This window comes from Wyeomyia smithii, chromosome 2, assembly GCF_029784165.1.
Source record: "Wyeomyia smithii strain HCP4-BCI-WySm-NY-G18 chromosome 2, ASM2978416v1, whole genome shotgun sequence".
In the NCBI taxonomy this organism is placed as follows: Eukaryota; Metazoa; Arthropoda; class Insecta; order Diptera; family Culicidae; genus Wyeomyia; species Wyeomyia smithii.
The window spans coordinates 252932359-252957328 of NC_073695.1; the positions used below are offsets into that span (position 1 = coordinate 252932359).

The following is a 24970-nucleotide window of genomic DNA, read 5'->3' on the forward strand; positions in this document are numbered from 1 at the left end:
ATCAAGAAAATGGCGAAAAAATACGGTATTTTGTGCCGTTTCAAAAATGAATTGACTGTTAGTAGTGAAATTAGTATTTATAAGTCAATTATTTCACCACATATAGATTTTTGTTCATCCATAATATTTCTGGCAAACAATACACAAATGTTGAGACTGCAGCGCTTACAAAATAAAGTAATGCGATTAATATTAAGATGTAATAGATACACTTTCTCGAGTTTTATGCTGGACGCATTGATTTTGAATAATATGCTGCCTCGCTATTTGTGTGATCGAATTGATAGAGGAAGTGATTTTCATAGGTACAACACTAGAAACGCGGATGATGCTAGAACACCACATTTTTATTCGGAAGATCACAGAACTCTCTGTCGTACAAAGGAATAAACTTTTTCAATTCGATGCCAAGACAAGAAAAACGTTCAGCAACAATGGCGGAGTTTAAAAGGCTTTGTATTTCACACATAAAGTCTGTCTTGTAGACAGATTATATAGATTTTTTCGTAAATAATGACGAAGATTGTAAAATTTAAACTTTTTTTCTAATTTATTGGGTACATTAAGTTATTATGTTCATTGATGATGATGGATTTTTGTTTGAATATTGTTATATAATAATTAATATAAGAGTTAAAATAAATGAGTCGGCTACACATGTTTGAGCCACGCGCGCGTAGACTGACATAGACAATCTGGATATTGAGTACATCAGGTTTAAACCCCTGAAATTGAAACAAAAAGCATAATGGGTTGATAAGTTGCTTTTTGGGTTACTGTCACCTTTATTTTCTTAATTTATTTGCTTTTACGATTTAAAAAAAGGGTTCGGAGAAAAAAACTGAAAAGGCTTGGGTTTGCCTGTGGACTGTAGAGCTCGTTATCGGGAATTATAGTGTCATAGGATCTCTCTCGTAGTTCTGGATCGTTATCCAGAACCAATTCTGATTAGTTAACGCTCCTAAATGTTAGGTTCAATTCCTAACCAAGTCCAGATAATTTTCGGGTTGGAAACGTTCTGGATGAGCCTTGGATCAATGTTATTGAAAAATCGTTTATTTTTTATTTATTTTCAAATTATTGGTATTCTTTTGAAGGGTTACTATGTCTGTATTAATAACCAGTCCGTTATTTGTTTGTCAACTGGTTACATTGTATGACTCTATATAATATCTTACTTAGATAAATCGACCAGCTCAAACCGATGTAGAGGTATGAGGTGAGACCATCATCATCATCATCATCATAGAAGTTTCATGACAGGCAATGTTTTCAAATTTCTCATCGAAGTGAACAGTGCAGAATAGTTACGAACGAATTGTCTAAGAGCTGCAAAGGAATGTAAAGGTTTATTCTACAAGCTGATCGCGTCTTAAACCAGCCGAGCTTATATTGTGCATAGTCGTGTTTAAGTCTCAATTCGTAGGATTTTGCTTTCAATCATCCGAACCTACCGGTGTTTACCAGATACCATTTCGAAATTCCATAATGATAACCCGTTCTACGCATATTTGTCCCATGCTGCAAATCAAACAAACGAGTGTTTAGTGGGACGAATTTGATTAGAAAATATCAAGTGGGTTAAATATGCGTGGAAAATCATTGATGGGACAAACAGGCTTAGTATTGTTTTTGCAGATTTTCGGAACGAACAATGCTATTTTTACTATGTTTTGAAAAACCCCTCCCTTAGTTAGCTTAACCAACTTCAAACGCTTTTCGAAGCTGTCACAGGCGGCACGGATTCCCAGCTTTTCTGGATAACCGCTCTACAAGTGGGAGATTTTGTAAAAAAAAGTTTATTGAGTTGAGATCAGGTAAACTTAACGGCAATTTACTTCTTTTCAAAAAGTCCCTCGAATTGTCCCTATACCAACCTTGAGTCAAGTTCGCAGTATGCGCTGATGCACCGTCTTGCTGGAACATATAGTAATTAGCTCTGAAGAGTTTTCGAAGACACGGGGTAACGTTTTTTTTCCAAAACTACCGTTTTATAATAAACTGCATTAAATTCGGCGTCTTTGTAAATGAAAATCAGAGGAAGTTTACTCGCTTTCAAATTGCTCCCGAGACCATCACTAAAGCTGTACTCTGCAATCGAGGAACACTCCTTTAGAACTCTGAAATGTTGTCTCTTGCTGCTGCCCACATTCGATTGTTTTGTGTAAGCAGTCACACTCCAGGCCAAATTGTTTCTCATCAGAAACAATGAACCTGCGAACAGCGAGTTGTGAAAGTATTATTTTCACTCTATCGAGCCTCTTTTTCTAAAAGAATCGGCCAAAATATTGTGGACCGATTCAATAGATATACTCAGATGGGTGGGCATTAAAAACTGAACGTTATCATTTCGCCGGACACGCTTCTTCATAACAGTCACAATTTTACGACTTGCGGCATCCTTGCAGATCGTGGCTGACAGAATTTTCAACGATCCCCCAAAGAGAATGTTTCCTTGTATTTTTCGATGGTTTAATAAACGAAATCTCTCCTAGCGCCTAGCTTCACACGATTTCACTGACCAAACATCGTTTTACTACGACTTTCCGGATTTGTTACATCGCACATCAAGAACTAAATACAACTGAGAGTGACAGACCACCAACACACCAATGCGTATTCGAGAGTGCATACATTCGTTCACGTACTTTCATAAACACTTATAACTCGAAAACTTGTATTCGAATATATTGAAAAAGGTGTTATTACAACCATTTCAATGTGATATTATGATACAGATTTTAGTTAGACTTTTTTCACGAGAACAAATCATTGTACATCCTATGTTTTAAAGACATAAATTTCAGATAAAATTTAATTCATTTATGGTTCAACAATAAATTTCAAAACCCTCTTTTGTATATTTTTGGTCACTATTTTAATGAAAAAAGTCACTAAAGTCACTATTATTTTGCTCCAAGTTCGCCACTAGCCCTGCGATAGCAGGACCAGGTGATGCAGGGCAGCGGATACCAATGGCAACGGAAGCGTCCACTACTGTAGCAACGGGGATAGCGCAGCGGTTGACGTTGGTCTCAGCATCTATATAAATAGGGCCAGCTGATGCAGTGTGGCATTTTAGTGAAATGCTGTCTCTGAGCGATAGCAGGCACACTAGCAAATGCATCCAATGAAAAGAACGTTCTGGGAAGCTTTTCAGTGTTTATTTTCCCCCAAGGAATACTTTATTCGCACTGCCAGTGATAGCGCAAAGATGTGATCGGCATCTTATCAAACATTGAATTAAACAACAAATTGTCCTTTTCAGGATTAAATAAAAAAATTAGTGAAGAGTTAATATTTTCTCTTAAATCAATTTACACTCTCAAGAAATTTGGAACATATATATTTGGCTTCATCTATGTGTCTCAGAACTTACTGAATTATCTTTTCCTTCAGTCATGAGCACAACATCCGAAAAGCTTTTCATTATTAAAATTCAAAAATTATCAAGCCCAAATCATGACAAGCAACTATATTATTGAGAATGGTCAATCCTTGTTGAAGCGCAAAATTCGACTGATCTGATTAGTCGTTAATATCATTGCTTCCCAAGCACGGTCGACAGAATCATAGACCTTACCATTTTAAATTTGCTATTTGTCTGTATAAGGCCTCTGCCATGGCGAACGCGAATGCGAGCGATGGGGCGAGAAACTTGCCATAGGTAAATAAACAGCTCTCTTTACGGCTGTTCATTTACCTACGGCGGGTTTCTCGCCCCATCGCTCGCGTTCGCGTTCACCATGGCAGAGGCCTAAGAGTAAGGCCTCTGTCATAGTAGACGCAAACGCGAGCGATGGGGCGAAAAACCCGCCGTAGGTAAATGAACAGCCCAACTAGCTGGCATCTCTATCTTATTTGCTTTGCTCCGTTAGGAGCTAACATCACTGCGGATCCGCAATTTGCGGGCCCCATTGACAGATGCTATGTTATGCGTATGAAAAGTGGCGGTGATATGCTATCTCGTTTACACACACACTGAGATGTTAGTCCTCGAAAAATGGCGGGATGCCAGCTAGCTGGAACAGCCGTACAGAGAGCTGTTCATTTACCTACGGCGAGTCTCTCGCCCCATCGCACGCATTTGCGTCTACTATGACAGAGGCCTAAGGATGAGAATTATCGACTGAAATTGCTATCGATAGTTATCAATGATTTCCTACTACTATCGATAGGTTTTTCATCCCTATATAAAAGCCTGTTTCAGTCGAAACCGCTCATAATAGTTCTAGACAGCGACAACAGCATGGATAGGTGGATACCAGGCGGATAGCGGCCACAGCTGTGGCATGGCAATGGATAGTGCACTAGTTGCAGCGGATCTCAGCATCGATAGCAGCTGGGCCAGCGGATACCAATAGCAGCGTATAGCGGCCAAAATATTAGCATGGCTACGGATAGCGTAGCAGTTGCAGCGAGTTAAGCATCGATAGCAGCTGATGCAGTGAGGCACTTTAGTGAAATGCAGTCTCTGTGCGATAGCGGGCACTAGTAAATGCATTCAATGAAAAGTTGACTCATTTTGACAACACATGAGCCGTCTAGTTTTGAGTGTTAAATCCGCTTTTCACTGTTTATTCTATCACAAGGAAATTCGCACTGTCAGTGATAACGCCAAGATGTGATCGGTATCTTATCCGATATTGAATTGAACAACAAATTAAAAAATGACACGCAAGCAGCCGGGTTTTCTTGTAAAAGTATTCTATTTTTCAATAAATCGTTTTATAGAGTTTACTGAAAGTAGTCTACTTTACGAGCTGAATGGCAGACCTAGGATGCGAGATAATGTTGAGAAAACTGGTGATGACAGCACAAACGTTACTTCATTGGAGGAGTTCATGGACATGGATCTCACAGTTACCAATCGAAACCCTTCTATGGAACCACACCACATCTACCTTGGCTCGGGTGCTCTTCCGATGGAATCGTAATCGAAGAAAATAATATTATTAAAGTAAAATGTCCATTACTTGGAGCCAAGTTTCCCCTTAAGGAAGTGTTGGATGAAGTGCAATATTTAACAAAAAGTAAGACGCTGAAAAAACACCATAAATACTATATGCAAGTGCAGTTATGCATGTTTATATTAAAATGCGACACAGTAGATTTTATTATTTACTCTGAGTTCGAAAATAGGTGTCACGTTCAGACAATTCTATACGATGAAGAATATTTATTGCCAATCATAAGCTGTCTTAAAGAAGTTTACCTCAATGTCCAATTAAAAAATTTTGTTTACAACACACTACTAGTCTCTTAGCTTTATTTGATGAACATATTAAAAGATACAAGTTCTTTGAATAAAAAATAACCTTTTGTCTGAAATCTTTTTGAAGTAGAATACTTCTCTCAGGAAGTTCGGCTACATAGGGATGTGAAATGAAAATCTAAAACCGAAAAAAGTGAAAAATATGTCCAATTTCAAATGCTAATAAATCGGTTAGTATTCGATGGATTTCCTTCGTTCTTGCAGCAATAGATTGGAAAATCTTCTAAGATTCTTCCCAAAATAAGATAATTGTAATTTTATTATTCACACTATTGTACTATTGAAAATAGTCAAGCCTTGTCAAAACGAAAAATTCGACCTCTGATTGGTCGTTATATGCTTGCTTCCCAGACACGGTCGACAGGATCATATACCTTGCAATTGAAAACATGCTATTTGGCCTATATAAGAGCTTGTTTCAGCCGGAGCCGCTCATAATAGTTCTAGACAGCGACAACAGATTTCGTCGTCTCCCAGCTGCCAAGTTGCAACATGATGCAACACGCAACAGCGAGCAAACGAAATCGCTTTATGTTACAAACCGCAATAAGATACGGGTTAAAACCGTTGCGTGTGTGAGAGACCATCGGTGTTTATTCGCTGGATACACTATCTACTGTCTACTGAACGCAATAATCTGCTTACATGCGACACGGGGACGGGAACATTTTCTTCAACCAAGCTGCACAACACGACACAAAACATGTTATTTTGTTGCTTCAATGAGAGTGCTATCGGTCCGGCTCGAAAAGAAATCATTCTTGTGCATCCGTGCTACGAAACTGAGGAAAATCTTTAGAAACTGAAAAAAGAGGTGGAGCTTATCAAATGATCGCTCTGACACATATTTTTCAAGTTATATCATTTCACCACGTACGAAAAATAATTCATTCCTATTTTCATCCCTATATAAGAGCCTGTTTTAGTCGAAGCCGCTCATCATCATCAGTTTAGTTTTGACCGTTGAACAGAACAGTCGTTTTACAAACTGAGCAAAGTATACGTTGTGCACTTAGTAGATGAAGGTGGAAGAAACCTGGACGCTGCAATCCGAGGCGAATAAATCTTCCACGGGCACCAAGCCTAAGCGGAAGAAAACAGAAGCACCCGCCATTAGTGACGACGAGCTGGAAGCGGAGTTATTGCGAAAAAACATCTTCAGTAAGCTGACGGAGAAACTTAAAGCCACCAAGAGCCAGCCGGTCCCAGTGGTGACTGCATCGGAAAACTCGTCCGGGAAGAAGAAGCAGCCTCCGTTGGTGGTTAAGAACATCGGCTTCGCGGACCTCGTCGAAAAAATGGAGCACTGCGATGCCCGACCGACATACAAAATAACCCGGTTTGGCATCAAAATTTTGTGCTCATCGGCGAAAGAATTCGACAGAGTAAAAATCTACCTGCAGGAGTCTGATTGTGAGTTCTACACACATGACAAACCAACTGAACGTCCTTATCGGGTCGTGCTCCGTGGCCTCCCACTTGCTGACCCTACCAGCATCCTGGATCGGTTGAAGAAAGAATCCAACATCACTGCCCTGGCCGCACACATCATCCGGCGTAAAGTTGAGTGTGCCGATCTGGACGAGTTGTTTTATCTGGTACACTTTGCAAAAGGGTACACCAACTTGAAGAAGCTGAGTGAAGTTAAAAGCATTGGGCACATCATCGTAAGATGGGAAGCTTATCGCAACAAACGCGCTGATGTCACACAATGCATGAACTGCCTGTACCATGGTCACGGAACCCGAAACTGTCATCGGAAGAGCCGCTGCAACAACTGTGGTGAACTGCACGCTACGGAAAAATGCAAATCTAATGCACCCGCCAAACGATGCGCCAACTGCGAAGGCGCTCACGCTGCTACGGACCGCAACTGTCCCAAGAGAGCCGAATACATCACGATTCGGCAACAAGCGACAACTTCGAATCAGCCCGGAAGAAACATAAGAAAAAGTCCGCCTGTGCCTGCTCTGAACGAGAAAAACTTCCCAAGCATCCTGCAGCCCGCCGGTGTGCCAATCCCAGTGGGCTTTCCGTCAACTTCCAACGCCTGGACAAACCAACAGAAGGATGAACGGAAAATCGACCCCCGTGTTAGAGCAGGAGTACGAAATTCACCCTCGAATCCCTCCACGGAAGGTAACAAAGATGCGCTCTACGGATTTGACGAGCTGTGGACCATCTTCAACGAGTTCTGCGATCGTATGAAGCAGTGCAAGAATAAATCGGACCAAGTCCGAGTCGTTGGCTATATGGTTTGCAAATATGGGGTCAATTGAGCCTCGCTGCATCCGTATTGCCAACTGGAACGCTCGCTCTGTAAGGGCGAAAAAGATCGAACTGAGCAACTTCCTTGCTCAACAAAACATCGACGTAGGAGTTATCACCGAAACCAGGCTAAATCCAACATCCAACTTCTCGCTCCCCAACCACACCATGGTTCGGCTAGACCGCCCTAACTCCAGCAGTGGCGGTGTTGCTGTGATCGTCAAACACGGCATCCGCTACGAAATCCTCCCGCGTCCGAAGACGAGTATCATCGAAGCCATCGGAGTGAAGATCCATGCTCTCCATGGAGGCATCATGCTGTTTGCTGTCTACTATCCTCGTCAGTATGGGGAACGCAACGGTACATCCAAGCTCTACGCAGAAGACCTCCAAAAACTCACCGATACCAGAACCGGCTTTGTGGTGGCTGGTGACCTCAACGCGCGCCATACACTGCAACAAAAATGGTGATCTGCTGGCGGAACACCTTAGCTCAGGCACATGTGCTATCCACTTTCCAGACGAACCAACCTTTCTATCCCCAGCTGGTACTACGTCGACACTGGACGTCTTCCTAACTGACCTGGCCCTGTCTAAGCCGGTCACCCACCACGAACTGAGCTCCGACCACTTTCCGGTGGTGTGCGAACTCGAACTGGATCCAACACCTGCTCCGGTCCAGATGAGGAGAGACTATCATCGGGTCAATTGGGTCACATTCAGCCGACCGGTGGACACACGCCTACCTGACGACGAACCGATCCTGCCATCCGTTGAAGCCATAAACTACCATCTGCAAATCTTCGAGGAAGCAATTCATGCCGCAGAAGAATCCTGCGTCCGTTGGGTACCGGTAAGGCGCCAGTTTACCGCAATTGACGCCCAAACCTGTAGGCTAATCCAGCAGCAAAACACCATCCGACGGCAATTTCAGCGTACGGGCTGCCTGCTGAAGAAACAACAAGCCGCCATCCTCAACCGAATCATCGCAGACCGGGTGGCAATAATTCGAAACGACCAGTTCGCTGCTGACATTGGTCAAATGGGTGACCATTCAAAGCCCTTCTGGAAGGTGGCAAAACTACTGAAGCAGAAACCGAAAGCGATACCACCCCTGGAGGACGATCAAGGAGGCATTCTGGTGTCTCCTCCCGAGAAAGTGAATGCTATCGCCAACAAGCTCGTCTTGGCGCACAACATCGGAGACAGCATGGTAAGCCCACACGAGGACATGGTTCGACAGACTATTACCCAGCTAGAACATCAAATCCACGACATTCCGGAGGCCAGCCAGGTATCAGAGAGGGAAGTGAACGCTGCGGTTAAATGTGGCAAAAATATGAAAGCGCCAGGCAACGATGGCATCTTCAACCTGGTACTGAAGAAACTGTCCAGCAAAGCTTACGGTTTTCTGGCGGCCATCTTCACAAGATGTTTCGAGTTGGAACACTTCCCGACCAGATGGAAAACAGGGAAAGTTATTCCCATTCTGAAGCCAGGAAAGGACCCGACTCTAACGACAAGCTACAGGCCCATTACACTGCTGTCAGCGGTGAGCAAAGTCTTCGAAAGGATCATACTTCAGGGCATGTTGGAGCACATCGAAGAGCATGAGGTCATCATACCGGAACAGTTCGGCTTCCGGAAAGGGTATTCCGCCGTTCAACAGCTGGTTCGAGTGGAAAACATCATCTACCGAAACAAGTCACTCTCCAACAACACTGCCATGGCACTACTAGACGTCGAAAAAAGCATTCGACAATGTGTGGCACGACGGGCTGATCCACAAACTTATCCAGTCCAGGTTCCCGCTGTACCTGATCAAATAGGTGAAGAGTTACCTGAGCAATCGGCATTTTCGAGTCCATCTCTATGGAACGGACTCGGAACAACACGGCATTCCAGCTGGAGAACCACAGGGCAGCTTACTGGGCCCAATCCTCTACAGCATATTTACATCAGACGTGCCTCCACTTCCCAGTAGGTGCAAATTATCGCTGTACGTGGATGATAGCGCGATACTGGCAAATGGACGAATGCCGAAGGACTACCGAGCCCGGCTGCAGCGTGGGGTAACAGCATACGTCGACTACCTTGCTAGCTGGAAAATTAAAGTCAATGAAGCGAAAACACAAACAATAATCTTCAAGCACCGACAATCGCAAAAGCTCTCACCACCGGAAAGTTGTCGAATAACGATCAACGGTATTCCCGTCGAATGGTCCAGCAAGGCAGGCTACCTCGGTGTAACCATCGACGACAAACTGCACAGACAGCCTCAGAAAAAGATGCATCGGACTGATGAAGAAATTATACCCGTTGACATGCCGTAGGTCGCAACGAAATAAAATCGCGATCTTTAAAATGATAGTCGCTCCGGTAGTAAACTATGCCATGCCAGTATGGGGTTCCTGTGCCGAGACCCATAAAAAGAAACTCCAGGTAGTCCAGAATCGTCTGCTAAGGAACATAATGAATGCCCCACACGACATCCGAATAACAGACCTGCATCGAGCGGCCGGATGCAAGACAGTACAGAAGCGAATAGAAGACTCCTACGCCAGTTTTGTGGAGAAGGCTCTCTCCTCAGAGCACCAACTCATTCAAGGCCTGGTAAATTAGGTTATAAAATTTTAGTGTAAGTAGGATTTTCAAATTTAAATATCGATGGTTGAACCATCAAAATAATGCACATATGGAAAAAAAGCAATAACAGATATTAAAAATATTTAACGAGGAATCCGAAGTTAAAAACAAATATTGTAAATCTCTTAAAATGTTCAACATCGTACAAATCAAAAAGAATTAAATGAAGACCAATTTTAATGTAAAAAAAATTAAATAAACGAAGCCGCTCATAATAGTTCTGAACAGCGACGACAGCAGTCCTCCCTTAGCAGCAGCGGGAGCGAGCAATGGGTATATCAGCATCGATAGTAGCAGGGTCAGCTGATGCAACGACACTCCCTTCACTAAAATGCTGTTTCAGTGTGGTAGCGGGAAGCAGCAGGCTTGCATGAAGTGAATACATCAGCCAGCAACTTTCTCTAAGGCCTCTGCCATAGTAGACGCGAAAAGCGGCGCGAACCGATTCGCTCGGCCGTAGATTAATGTACAGCTCTACTGATGGCTGTACATTAACCTACAGCCGAGCGAATCGGTTCGCGTCGCTTTTCGCGTCTATTATGGCAGAGGCCTAATGGGAAAGTTGTATCATTTTGTTCAGAAGAATATTATTGTCGGTAATATTACAGAGATGCGATTGCGTAATTCCGATTTAGAATTGAACAATTGTTCTTTTGAGAACAAATAAAACACTTATTTGAAGAGTTAATAGCTTTTGGTACCAATAGCAGTATAGTGACAGCCTCAGCGGTAGATGCAGATGCAGCCGGTACTCCCCTGAGGCCGATGTAAAGGTAAATGGAGGCACAGCACGGCGAAACAGTTCGGGTTATGCTTAGACGCGCGTCATTTTTCGTTGTTGATATTCCCCACATGAAACGACGCGCTTTCGTATGATAGCGGTGGTATTAGCGGTAGATGCATTTGCCAACACTTCCTCCAGTAAAGCCGTGTCTAGTTTTCAATGTGAAAACACCTTTCTCATTGTGTTGACCGTGCGCCTTAGTCCTCACTATCAAGGTAACACAGAGATGTAAGATAAACACTACATCCTATGATAAATTGAACAATTGTCCTTATAAGGACAACAAATGAATTAATGAAGATTCAATTTTGAATTAGAATACTTCTCTCAGGAAGTTCGGCTACATAGGGATGTGAAATGAAAATCTAAAACTGAAAACAGTGAGAAAAATTTCGAATGCTAATAAATCGGTTAGTTTTCGATGGATTTCCTTCGTTTTTGCAGCAATCGATTGGAAAATCTTCTAAGATTCCTACCAAATGCATGAAATTGCAATTTTATCATTCGAACTATTGTACTATTGAAAACTTTTAGGCCTTGTCAAAACACAAAATTCGACCTCTGATTGGTCGTTATACCGCGCTTAAAAAGAGCTGTACATTTCACCACGGTGAGGCGAATCGCATCGCGCCGGCATTCGCGTTCTGCATAACCGTAGCCTTTGTTCCGTTCCCGTTTAATGATGTCGTATTAAATGTGCATATTACAATTCGGCAGCACTTCAACTTCTCATTTGCACAAAATTTAAAAATATTCAATGAACTTCATTCGAAATATCAGACAAAAAGAAATTACAATACTGCCAATGGACGGTCAACGTTTATTTACTAGAGAAATGACTGACACGCAAGCAAGCAGGTTATCTTTCTTGTAAAAGTATTCTACTTCAACCTTGCGGTCGTGGCTTTGCATACAACCTTTTTTTTTTTTCTTCACATAACATTTATTTGACACGGCACAAATACAATTTAATGTTTAACGGCGCCAATTATATCTGATGACTTAAAAACTAAAGCAAATTTTGTATCCTCGCTGCCGACTACGAGCTGAAATTAAGTCTAACTTAAAACTAGCATGGAATTTCCAATCTGTGTTTTGTTGTTCAATGGTCGTCTGATAATCGTCGAATGGCATGTATGGATTCGTACTGCTGAGCCACGATGTCGTGAGTTGGGACAGAGGCTCGTAGTCCTTGGGTCCTGGTTCTATTGTGCGGGGTCTGGTTGCTGGTTTTGTGCTTATAGCTCAAACGTGTTCTTGTCGTTTTGTTGGGTGTAGACGGAGGGGAACGGGACTAGACTGGGGCATGGATGGATTTAGGGAAAACGTATATAAGGGTCATGTAGGGTAGGTCACGGCTCGCCAAGACATCACGAACAGGAACAGCTGGCCGTCTACCTCCGGCCTGAAGGGAAGCTACAAGTTTAGACCTGGCGTCACGGTGAACAGGGCATGACCAAACAACGTGCTCTATGTCGTGATAACCTTCACCACAGGCACAGATACCGCTTTCTTCGAGCCCAATACGACGGAGATGCGCGTCAAATCTATAGTGGTTGGACATAAGCCGAGATATCACGCAAATGAAATCTCGACCTACATCCAACCCCCTGAACCACGGGTTCGTCGATACCTTGGGAATTATGGAATGTAACCACCTTCCCAGTTCCCCTTTAGTCCATGAATTTTGCCAACTGATGATCGTATTCTGACGTACAAATGCGAAAAATTCATTGTAAGCAATTGGTCTTTCATAAATATCGCCGTTTATTGCACCCACCTTAGCCAAAGAGTCCGCTTTCTCATTGCCCGGTATCGAGCAGTGAGAAGGGACCCACGCTAAGGTAATCTGAAACGATTTTTCGGATAAAGCACTCAAATGTTCCCGTATTTTCCCCAGGAAATACGGAGAGTGCTTAACATCTTTCATCGATCGGAGAGCCTCGATAGAACTGAGACTGTCCGTAAAGATGAAATAATGGTCCGTGGGCATTTTTTCGATAATCTCTAGGGTGTACTGAATTGCAGCTAATTCTGCGACGTAAACAGAAGCAGGATTATCGAGCTTATAGGAGACGGCTAAATGATTATTGAAGATACCGAAGCCAGTGGACCCATCCAGAAGTGATCCGTCAGTGTAGAACATATTGTCGCAGTTGATGTTTCGATATTTATTGGAAAAAATTTTAGGGATCTGCTGCACGCGTAAATGATCCGGGATTCCACGAATTTCTTCTATCATGGATGTATCGAAGAACACAGTAGAATCAGAAGTATTTAATAAGTTGACACGATTTGGAATGTTCGGAGAAGGGTTAATATTCTGAGACATGTGATTGAAATATAATGTCATAAAACGGGTTTGAGAATTGAGTTCGATTAACCTTTCAAAATTATCAATCACAGGACGGTTCAAGACCTCACATTTAATAAGAATACGAGAAGAGAGGCTCCAAAAGCGGTTTTTCAATGGTAGAACTCCAGCTAAGACCTCCAGACTCATCGTATGGGTCGACTGCATGCATCCTAAAGCGATACGCAAACAACGATATTGTATTCGCTCCAGTTTGATCAAATGTGTGTTTGCTGCGAAGCGGAAGCAGAAACACCCGTATTCAATTACAGACAATATCGTTGTTTGGTAAAGCCTTATAAGGTCTCCTGGGTGGGCTCCCCACCATTGTCTCCCCACCATTGTCCGGTTATTGTACGAAGAAAATTCACTCTTTGTTGACATTTTTTCATCAGATACCTCACGTGACAACCCCAGGTGCCTTTAGAGTCGAACCAGACACCAAGATATTTGTGTACTAAAACCTGAGAAATCGTTTTACCCATTAACTGTGTTTGAAGCTGAGCAGGTTCATGCTTCCTAGAAAAAACTACTATCTCAGTCTTCTCCGGAGAAAATTCGATACCTAGCTGTAAAGCCCAAGCAGACAAATTGTCCAAGGTATCTTGCAATGGTCCTTGCAAATCGGCAGCTTTGGCTCCTGTAACAGAGATTACACTGTCGTCTGCAAGTTGTCTTATCGTGCATGAATTTGCCAGACATTCGTCGATGTCATTTACATAAAAGTTGTAAAGAAGGGGGCTTAAACATGAGCCCTGGGGAAGACCCATGTAGCTAATGCGAAAAGTTGCCAAATCGCCATGCGTAAAATGCATGTGCTTTTCGGACAACAAATTGTGCAAAAAATTGTTCAAAATTGGAGAAAATCCTTGTCGGTGAAGTTTACCCGAAAGAATGTCAATAGAAACGGAATCAAAAGCCCCCTTAATGTCCAAGAACGCAGACGCCATTTGTTCTTTGCGAGCATACGCCAGCTGAATATCTATGAAAGCAACGCAAGACAATCATTCGTCCCTTTGGCGCGGCGGAAGCCAAATTGAGTATCTGATAGTAGACCATTTGATTCGACCCAATGGATTTGCATACAACCTTCTTGTGATTTTTTTCAAAGCACTTCGGATATCAAACAATGGAATCAACTCGAGAGGAATAACAACATTTATTTTACTTTGCAATTGGTCGCCATTCCTGGAATGCAAATGTTAAGCATTGAGTTAAACACATGCGTCTGGGGGCAATCGCGAACTCTAGCTCTACGGGATATACACTGAACATACTTTTGGCAAGCGAACGGGTAAGTAACGTTGTAAGTTCCGGATTTTTCACAGATTTCATCGGTGATGGTTAAAGCTTTCTGCTCGCAACCGGGTGCTTCTTGTGGGAGGCAGCTTCCAATGGACGTTTCAGGCATAGGATAAAGTTCGCAGGTGTCAGCATCACCTGGTGCGCAGACCAAACGCTCTGGGTCTAGAATCTGTCCGATGCTGCAAGCAAATACGACAGCCTGTCCGGACATACACACGACAAACACATCACAGTGGATGGGATGCTCTAGAATCGCCGTTTCTAGTCCGTCGCACATGTCGAAGAAGCTTTCACAGGTGTCCTGATCTCCTGGAGCACACAGTCCAGTTTCTGGTGCAAAGGTTGCTCCTCTGTCGCAGGGAATAATGTGTGCCACCTCCGAAAAACAAGATATGAACAGATCACATCTGGTTGGATGAGCAATATTTTCGTTTGGTCGAAACAGGCAAAGATGTGGAAAGTACTCGCACGTTTCGATGTCACCTGGGACGCAGTCTAAAAATCGGGGCCGCAAAACAGTACCAACGGGACACGTACTGACCGTTGCTAAACCATTGGAGCAAATCACGAAATCCGAGCATTGTGTTTGATCTGGAGGTGGAAAGATGACTTGCGGTTGTCCCAGGCACATATCCTCCACTGGAAGGTGTTCACAGCTATCAGCATCACCGGGCGAGCAAACCTGCATGTTTGGATGCAGTATTAAGCCTTCGGCACAAGGACGCATGGTGGTCACACCGTCGCGGCATTCGATGAGAAGATCACAATAGTTGGGATGCGGTATAACTTGATCGGGAAGTGCGCCACACACATCAATGAGTGATTCACAGGTTTCAATATTACCCACAACACAACTGCCGCCCGAGCCGTTCGAAACGAATATGGTTCCTCGTACGCAGGTACCAACCGAGGTTTGTCCATCGGTGCATCGAAGGAAAAGATGGCATCCAGATGGATGCGGTAATAGACCTTGCTCTATACCTGCACAACGATCGACGTATAACTCACAGGTTTCGCTGTTTCCTGGTACGCACTGTATTGTCCCTGGCTGTATAACATTACCTTCCTGGCATGATTGTACGGTTAGCTGTCCATCAAGACATTTTATCCACACCGTACAATCTTCTGGGTGTGGATAAATAGTCGGTCCCTCTCTACCTGCGCACATTTTTTCGATTGGGGTCACTTCACAAGTGTCCCTATCGCCGGGTACACAGAACTCCATATCCGGTCGAAGGATTTCTCCCCAAGGACAAGAGTGCACCGAGGTCACTCCATCGCTGCACCTCATGAATAGATCGCAACGATTTGGATGCGGGATAATACCATCCGGAAGATCGATGCAATAGTCGTCCAGATTATCGCAGGTTTCCGTATTTCCTGGAATGCACCGAGACTCGGTGGAATCGAATATGTGCCCATCAGGGCAAGACTCGATGGTGACCTGTTCTGCATAGCAGCTGATGTACAGCTGACATCGGGATGGATGCGGAATTACACCATCCGGCCGACCCACGCATAGTTTGTTATACAGCGTACAAGTTTCAGGGCTCCCCGGTACACAACGAATCGTTCCTGGTTCTACAATGTGGTCATCCGGGCAGGTAAAAATATTTTGGTTTTCTTCTTCACATATCATATACTGATCACAACGATACGGATGGGGATAGATAACTGGTCCAGATCTTCCATCGCACATTTCTTCTATTGGGTCGGCGTCACAGGTTTCCGAGTTACCAGGGACACAGAACTGCATATCCGGACGCAGAATTTCTTCCCACGGGCAATTATGTACTTGAGCCTCCCCATACTGACACCATATAAACATACCGCAGTAATTTGGATGCTCGATGACGTATCCATTCGGACGACCTACACACACTCCATCCATTAATTCGCAGGTTTCCGAATCTCCAGCAACGCATTCTGCCAATTCAGGTCTTAAAATCATTCCGGTAGGACATGTTTCTACAATAGCGGAACCACCCTCGCATCTTATGAACTGATTACACTCATCCGGATGCGGCACAATTCCATCGGGTCTTCCTTCGCAGGCAACTTCCGGCCTGCTGGGAATACAGGTCTGTGCATCTCCGGGAACGCAGAACCGAATATCTGGTCGGAAAATCTCGTTTTCCCCACAATCCTCGATGCGAGCGTGATTATTCTCACACCGAATAAACGAATCACAGAAATCCGGATGCGGATTAGCTGATTCGGACGATTCTACGCACACATCCTCCAGCGAGCGGCAGGTTTGAGCACTTCCGACCACGCATTCGTTCAACCCAAACGAGAAAATGTGCCCTCTAGGGCACTCCAATTCGGTACTTCTCTCATTAAGGCACTCGATGAAAAACTCGCACCCATTCGGATGAGGAATTATTCCATCCGGTCTTCCCATACAGAAGATATCGCCCAGCTGGCAGGTGTCGCGGTTACCAAACAAACAGACGCCCTGCTCTTGCCACCAAATCTCGTCCTCTAAACAATCGATAACCGTTGGCCGTCCTAGTTCACAGAATATAAATCGCGTGCAATTACCCGGGTACTCAAAAACACCAAACGACACCTCCGAACAAAACTCTTCCAACTCCGGATCCACATTTGAGATACAATCATCCCAACTGCCAGGGACACATTCGAATAGTTCGTCATCGAAAACGAAGTCTTCCGCACATTGGTAAACGTTAAACTCCTCGAAGACACAGGAAACGTACTTGTAGCACAGTTGCGGATCCGGATGGGGAAATATCCCGGCTGTAACACCTTCACAAAATCCTTCCAAAATGTCGTCGGAGGCAGCAGGTGTTAAGACCGCTGCCACAACTGCAAGCACAACCGGCAGCAACATTTTTCATCCACGGAGTTGAACACGTCCAGCCGCACGTCCGAAGACTAATCGAAAGGAGTGATAAAAGTTTCGTTTTTGTAGCGATTTACGGACGCGTTATCGGCGACGCCGCCAATCTGATACCGGACGGTATCAATTTCGGATGTTGTTATTACGTTAGGTAACACGATACAAAAAAAACGAAATTTAATTTTCGGAATGTTTTTCTAAACATTTGCTAACACATTCTTTGATGATTGTGTTAATATAAACGCATTCAATATGTTGAAAAAAAAAACTGAATATCTTGCTTTTTACCATATATTGAAAAATATGATTTGCAACAGTTAAGCTAATTTATTTCATAAAAATCGGTTTACATGTTTGTTGCTGCGACCTTTGAGCTTCTTTTTATGTTTATTTCATTTTAAAAGGTCATTCGGTCCTAGATCGTGCTTCAAGATAGACGCATTTCGATCTCGCTCTACAGTTAAGTGAACAAATGGTTTGTGATGGAACAATGACAAGGTCCATTGCATAGCGCTATTGTTTCCAGTAGATAGGTTCAAGGTTGTGAACACAAAGACTTTATCACGCGGTAAAAATGGCGGATATAAAAGTGAGAGTGAACACGCTGAAATTCATTTTCGGTCGTGATTCGTCGGAACCAACGGATGCGGAAATGTTTGGATTTTGTCGGGAGCGACAGTTCAATCCTGAGGAAATCTACTCGATTTATAAGGAGAAGGAATCGAGGGCAATTTTTGTGAAATTCAAAAGTGAAAATTTCATGAAGGCGGCGCTGCATAATATTCAACTGGTTTTGTCGTTTAATTACGCAAATGGGAATGCAGTCAACGTTAGGGTATCGGAAGCGGACAATTCTTTCAAGTACGTTAGAGTATTCAACATCCCCCCAGAGGTAGAGGACAGAGAGATTTACCAGGTATTGTCCCCCTACGGAATGATAATGCAGCAGATTCGTGAAAAATACCATCCCAGCACGGGCTACCCAGTATTTTCAACCGTTAGAGGACTGTATATGGAGGATTCGGGAGAAATCCCGTCCCAAGTTAGGATACGCCATTATCAGGCCAGAGTATACTATGATGGAATGATCAACAAATGTTTCAATTGTAAAAGCACGGACCATCTGAAGGCAAACTGTCCGAGAAGGAACACTACTCAGAGTCGATCGTCGGTGCAAGGAAGGCTGTACAGCGATGTCCTGGAATCTCGTGATCTTCGACCTAACTTCGCTAAGCGTATGGAAGTTAACCAAATTGAATGCCAGATGACAACTTTAAACAAGCAACCGGAACAGAAGCCTTCTGGATCAGGAATACAGACCATAAGCAAACAGCAGGAAAACGTTATCGCCCAGGCTGAATTCCCGGAGCTGTCAGATTCCTCAGGACCATCTTCTGTAGCACTTGTCAATCAAACACTGGTTTCAAAAAATACGGTGGAATTAATTAATGATGATCAGGAGAAACTGTTTGTCGAACAAAAATCAAAAAAGAGAGGGAGGAAGAAAACCCGTGCAGATAAGGAAGAGTCATCGAACGAGTCGGATCCCGATACACCAATCAAAGTCCCTGGAAGCGCATCACTACTGGAAGCCCAGCAAGGCAGAACAAGGAGCCATAGTAAGAAACAGCGAAGCATATCTCAGCAACCAGAACCTCAACAAGAATCTCAGAGCAGTAGGTAAGAAACTTTAGAGTAATAGGGTAATCGCTCCATTATTCATCTCAACAGCTAGGTGCACCTATATTCATCTTATTTCTCTCATTTGTTCAATTTATCGACAAATTTCTACAAATTTTTAAAAGTAAATCTATTTGCTTCTCGATTTTGTCAAGTGGTTGAAAGTTTCACGTTAAAAATATGGTAAAACTTGACGAAAAATTGATCAAAAAGACGTGATTAGATGAATATAGGTACTGAGATGAATATAGGAGCGATTACCCTAACTGAAAAAAAGGTGAAAATGATTTTTACGAAAAAAAAATTGCAACAATCAACTTAAATAGCATTAGAATAGATATTAACAAGTCGTTACTGCGAGACTTCATCGTTAATGAAAATTTAGACTTCGTGTTTCTGCAGGAAGTTACGTTTGAAGATTTTTCTTTTATTAATACGCATAGAGCTTTCGTCAACATTAGTGATCAGAACAAAGGAACAGCAATTTTAGTGAGACGGAACCAAGAAGAAGAATTTAGAAGTGTGATTTATGATGCAAGTGGCAGGATATTATCAATCATTTGTGATGATATCAACTTGATCAACGTGTACTCACACTCAGGAACGAACAGAAAACGGAAAAGGGATGATTTGTTTAGAAATCAAATGACAGTCCACGTAGTAAAAGGTAATAATCTACACACCGTAGTGGGGGGAGATTTTAACTGCATACTTAACAAACGCGATAGCCGAAGCGCGCTTGCCAACATGAGTAATGGACTTAGAGATTTAACTGAAACGCTACATTTTATTTTTACACACACAGAATTTACATTTTTCCGTGCACACACAGAATTTACATTTTTCCGTGCTGATTCAGCGTCGCGTTTAGACAGGTTTTATGCTACACACAGTTTTTTAGCCAAGGTGCTTGCCGTACAAACAGTGCCAGTTGCTTTTTCAGACCACATGGCTGTAGTAATGTCATTTAAAGTTGATTCCAATTGTCTGTGCCTTCGAGGCCGTGGCTATTGGAAACTAAACGGAAGCCTTTTGAAAGATGTAAACATCTCTCAAACGGTTAATGATGAATTAGATACACTAGGGTATTTTTTTACGCGGTTTATTTTTATGCGTTTTATTAAACGCGATTTTTTTACAATAACACGGATTATTTTTATGTGATTTGTAAGACTATTTGTACGCATTATCAAATAAGTTCAGTATAAGTACATCTAATTTAACCCCTAAAAAGTGGTTCAATCAACCGCGTAAAAAAATACCCCAGTGTAACCTAAAAAATCGAAGAGTCTACATAGATAACCGGAGTGTTTGGTGGAATAACGCTGCCAAGCCAAAATTGCAATATGTTTATAAGCATGCAAGTAGAATGCAGAATTTGAGAATAAATACTGAAAAAAATTCTCTATACAGCGGAATGAACATGTTGGCTGCCGACAGATGCAAAGGCATCGACGTCAAAAACGAATTACAATTGGTGAAATCTAAGCTCATGAGTATTGAGCTACAGAGAATTGAATATTACAGTACTAGGTTTTCAGGAATATCTATGTTAGAAAATGAAAAACTAAGCCTATACCATGATTCAAACCAGCTCCATAAGTTTGGACAATCAACTACACTTCAGTTGAAGATCGGGAATGAATATATTAAAGAAACTAGTAAATTGAGGTAAGTTATTGTCAAATTTTACACTGAAACGTTCCGTCGTGAAAATATTTCGCCGAATGCGCAAAGCATAAACTTAATGTTGAACTCTATTACCAAATCGCTTGATTTACAACAAGCTGAAAACTTAATAAGGCCAATACTAGAAGAAGAGTTGAGGGAAGTTATCCAGAATCAAACTTTGATAAACTCAAGAATGAATTGCTTTTCCTGTTCAATGGATACCTTGATGGTTCATTGGAGCCACAGAAAGAGTTCTCTGAAGGAATCATTATGCTAATACCTAAGACTCAAAACGCAAAAAAGTTAGATCAGTTTCGTCCAATCTCCATGCCTAATACGGACTACAAAATATTCACTAAGATCTTAGCACGTCGTTTACAATCTGTTATTGAAACGCTATTAGGACCAGGTCAGATAGCTTGTACAGAAAAACAGTCATGTGTAGAAAACGTAAAACAGTTGAGATCAGTCATTGCAAAGGCACAAGCATCCGAACGTTTTAAAGGGTTCATTCTCAATACCGATCTTGAAAAAGCCTTTGACAAAGTGAACCACAATTTTCTGTGGTTGATTTTAAGAAAGTTCGGAATTCCAGAAAAATTTATTAACTGTATTAGGCAATTATATACCAACGCCACATCACGTGTGCTCTTCAACGGATTCATGACTTCTGATATAAAAATTGAGAGCTCTGTTAGACAGGGCTGTCCGCTCAGCATGGTACTTTTCGTACTGTACATTGAGCCCTTAATCAGGAAAATTTCTGAGAATGTCCGTGGAGTTCTAGTATCTGGCAAATTTATTCGGGTATTAGCCTACGATCTAGTAATGTTTCTCAGGGACGACGTGGAGTTTGATTTGGTTCTCCAAATTTTCAACTCTTACGCCGATATATCCTGTATAAAGTTAAACATGGGAAAATCATCCTTTATCAGAATCAATAACGCCACGAGTGGGCCACAACAGTTCAAAGAAGTCGCAGAGGTTAAAGTTCTAGGTATACTTTTATCGGGACAATGGTCGTTAACTATCAAACACAATTTTGATAAGATAATCAAAGACATTCAGTTTAGATTGAGTTTGCATAGAACCAGGAACCTCAATTTGATACAGAAAACATGGCTTGTGAACATATTTTTGCTTTCAAAGCTATGGTACATCTGCCAAGTTTTTCCTCCGAACAACCAACACCTTGCAAAATTGTTAAAAATTGTTGGTGGCTTCATTTGGGGTTCAAGACAGTTGTTCAAAGTTGAACGCAACCAATTGTATTTGGATTTAGAAAAAGGTGGTATAAAACTTATTGACATAGTGTCTAAGGCCAAAGCTTTATTCATAAAGAATGTTTTAAACTTGGGTGGAGATCCTAACAATGAGGATACAATTATGCTAAATCATCAGAAAATGCAGTCTCTGGGGAGAAACACGAAAGAATGGTTGCAGCTTGCTAGACGAGTTAAAGAAAATCCTGCGCTGGACTCAGTAGAAAAAATATACTTATATTTTCTGGATGAGCGGAGTATTCGACCAAAAATAGAAACCATATTCCCAAACCTAAGTTGGGAAAACATATGGGAAAATCTCTCGCATAATTTTATTCGAAGTGAGTGTAAATCTCAAATATTTTTGCTGTATAACGATTTGATAGTTCCTAAAGATAAATTGGTTAAATACAATATAGAAAGACTTCCCAATAATTTCTGTGATAGCTGTGCTGTACCAGAAACTAACAAGCATATTTTTAAGGAATGTGTCCGCACCAGTGCTGATAAAGGTCATTTTCCCCAGCAAAATTCTTCGAAAATTATAGCCAATCATTTTCAATTTTCACTTCCAATGATCGCAGCACTCTTTCAGATACACTAGATTTTCGTCCTAGTAACGTGCTGTTATACTCAGATGAAACAGATCGCGTGCATCGTTCACGGTTACGGAATAAAATTTGACGACAAATCCAACCAAATGATCTTCACTTCAAAGCGAAAAAGAAAAACAAACAGTCCACTCAACCAAAATGAACCTCACCGAACCATTTTTTCACTGGCACTGACCGATGCCTTGACAATCTTCGTTAACTGATAAACTGATTTTGTTGGCTTGCTTTCATCGCATGAAATATAATGAGGTGTTTCGACAGTTCACTTCCATGCAAAAAGCGGGAAGAGAGAACTCTGAAAGGATTGTAAAAAAATAACGTTTATGGATGCTTTTTTTCACTTTCACTCAAGAGTGTCAACAAATATCAACCCTGGTCCGCACACATACAATCCGACTAAGGTTAAATGATATTCTAAAAAACCGTTTGAAAATAGTTGCCACAGATCCTGAAGATATTTTAAGTTGGAATATAAATACAAAAAGCAAAAGACTTAAGGCAGTTCTTTGGATAGTAATGTTTACTTATACATATATTATGCGTAATTATCCAAATAGCAGTTTATATATACTGCAGAAAAATATAAGAGAAGAAAGATGGAGCAACAGAAAGTTTTTCAAAACGTGTTTCGAAAATGGCTGAATTTATATTAGGACCGGGATAACGGATAAGAAATACAAATAAATCAAAATGTAATATACTGTAACATAGAGAAAATGAAATAAATATTATTTTTATATTAAAAAAAAAATGCAATCAGTCTTGCGGCATTTCGAGTAAACGATTGGTTCTGAGGTAGAAAAACCCTGGATTCTTTCAGATATAACATCCTGCTATAACATCCAGATATAACATCCTGATATGACAACATGCTGAAGTGGTTACCCTTCCCCGGATACCTACTCAGCCTGCCCTGAATCCATTAGACCATCCAGACTCCAGCCCTGATCTTCTCGGAACGATGGTTATGTATTACATCGGAGAGTGACTTATGTGCTTGATGCTCGCTCTTTACTCCTATAAACTCCTGGAGACTAGCAGTTAGCTATCACTGGAGTGTTGGTAATTGACCTGCTATACACGTTACAGCTCCAGGGCAATCTGGGAGGCGGTCGCACAGACCAAGCTCCAGATTGTCCGGGTCTTCGCCTATTCTTCAGACTAAGTTGTCCCGAGTAAAGCCTGGTCCGCTCACTACAATTCGCTTTGACACCAGTCTTTTTTGACAGCTCGCTTGTGTGAAACAGACATAAACAAACCGCGCGTGAAGTAGTTACTTTTCTGAAGAGTTTTTGTAAAATCTTGAACTATTTATACAAAAATGGTAAGTACCAAGTGAAATAGCAGCTTTTTGATGTACTTTTTTATTAAGCTGCATGAATTTATGAATAGTTCTAGTACATTATTTTTCCGTTTTTTCGAGCGATGTTTTTCGGAATGCTCAAATATGCTTTTATAAATAAGGAAAATAATGAATGGAAATTATTATAAACGAATAAAATTAAAGTTGATTAATTTTGAAAATGACATGCACTTCACGTATTTACCAAATTCACGGTGTGTTTTTGATTGTACTGGAAGAAAATAACGATTTAAAAAACCGCTTTTTAGGCACTACTCGTGGCTCACCCTGATGAAATACGGTCAGAAATTCGTTTCTCGGTGCAGTTGTCGGATATGTTTCACTATGCTGCCGGAGAGAGCAGATTGATTGTCAAGGGGAAACGAGTTTTCAAGGCCAATCATCTCTTGCTGGTGGGTGTTCAGACTGTATACGACGATGGATAACAAATTTTTGCATCGTGCCTCAAGTCATCGTCCCCTAGTTCCGAACCCCACAAGATCTCCATTCGAACCAAAATTTCATTCGAAAATTGAATATTCCAGTGCTCCTGCAAAGCTGGATTAGGGAAATGCAAGCATGTCATGGCCGTCCTCAATTATTTGCTGATGTGAGTTGAAGTTTGTAACATTTTCAAACAGTTATAATGAAAGTGTTGGCATCATTTATAGGCATCCTTTCATTCCTTTTTTAACTGTAACCGACCTTCAACAAAAAAGGGGAAAGTGGCGTTGAAGGTGGCTAGTAATATGTATAAGGCCATAAGGATCCGTGATTTTTGCCTTAAAACTTCCCACAACTCAGGACAGAAACCAGAGGCTGGAAACTCAGAGAACCCTAATACCACTGTTGAGAAAGATAAAGCATCTAGCATTTTGAATATATTTCTGCGAAGTTCGTATACTTC

At 41.9% G+C, this 24970-nt stretch overlaps 1 protein-coding gene across 1 annotated transcript; it reads right to left on the reverse strand.

Annotated features, from left to right (window-relative positions):
- Window positions 1-14466: 14466 nt before the first annotated feature.
- Window positions 14467-17524, reverse strand: LOC129722462 (uncharacterized). The gene has a single exon (XM_055675911.1). The coding sequence runs from the start codon at window positions 17483-17485 to the stop codon at window positions 14486-14488; it is 3000 nt and encodes a 999-aa protein (XP_055531886.1). The 5' UTR covers window positions 17486-17524; the 3' UTR covers window positions 14467-14485.
- Between the last annotated feature and the right edge of the window lie 7446 nt (window positions 17525-24970).

What these genes read in the sequence shown, in the direction of transcription:
- LOC129722462 (XM_055675911.1), bottom strand. Translation starts at nt 17,485, where the DNA reads ATGTTGCTGCCGGTTGTGCTTGCAGTTGTGGCAGCGGTCTTAACACCT.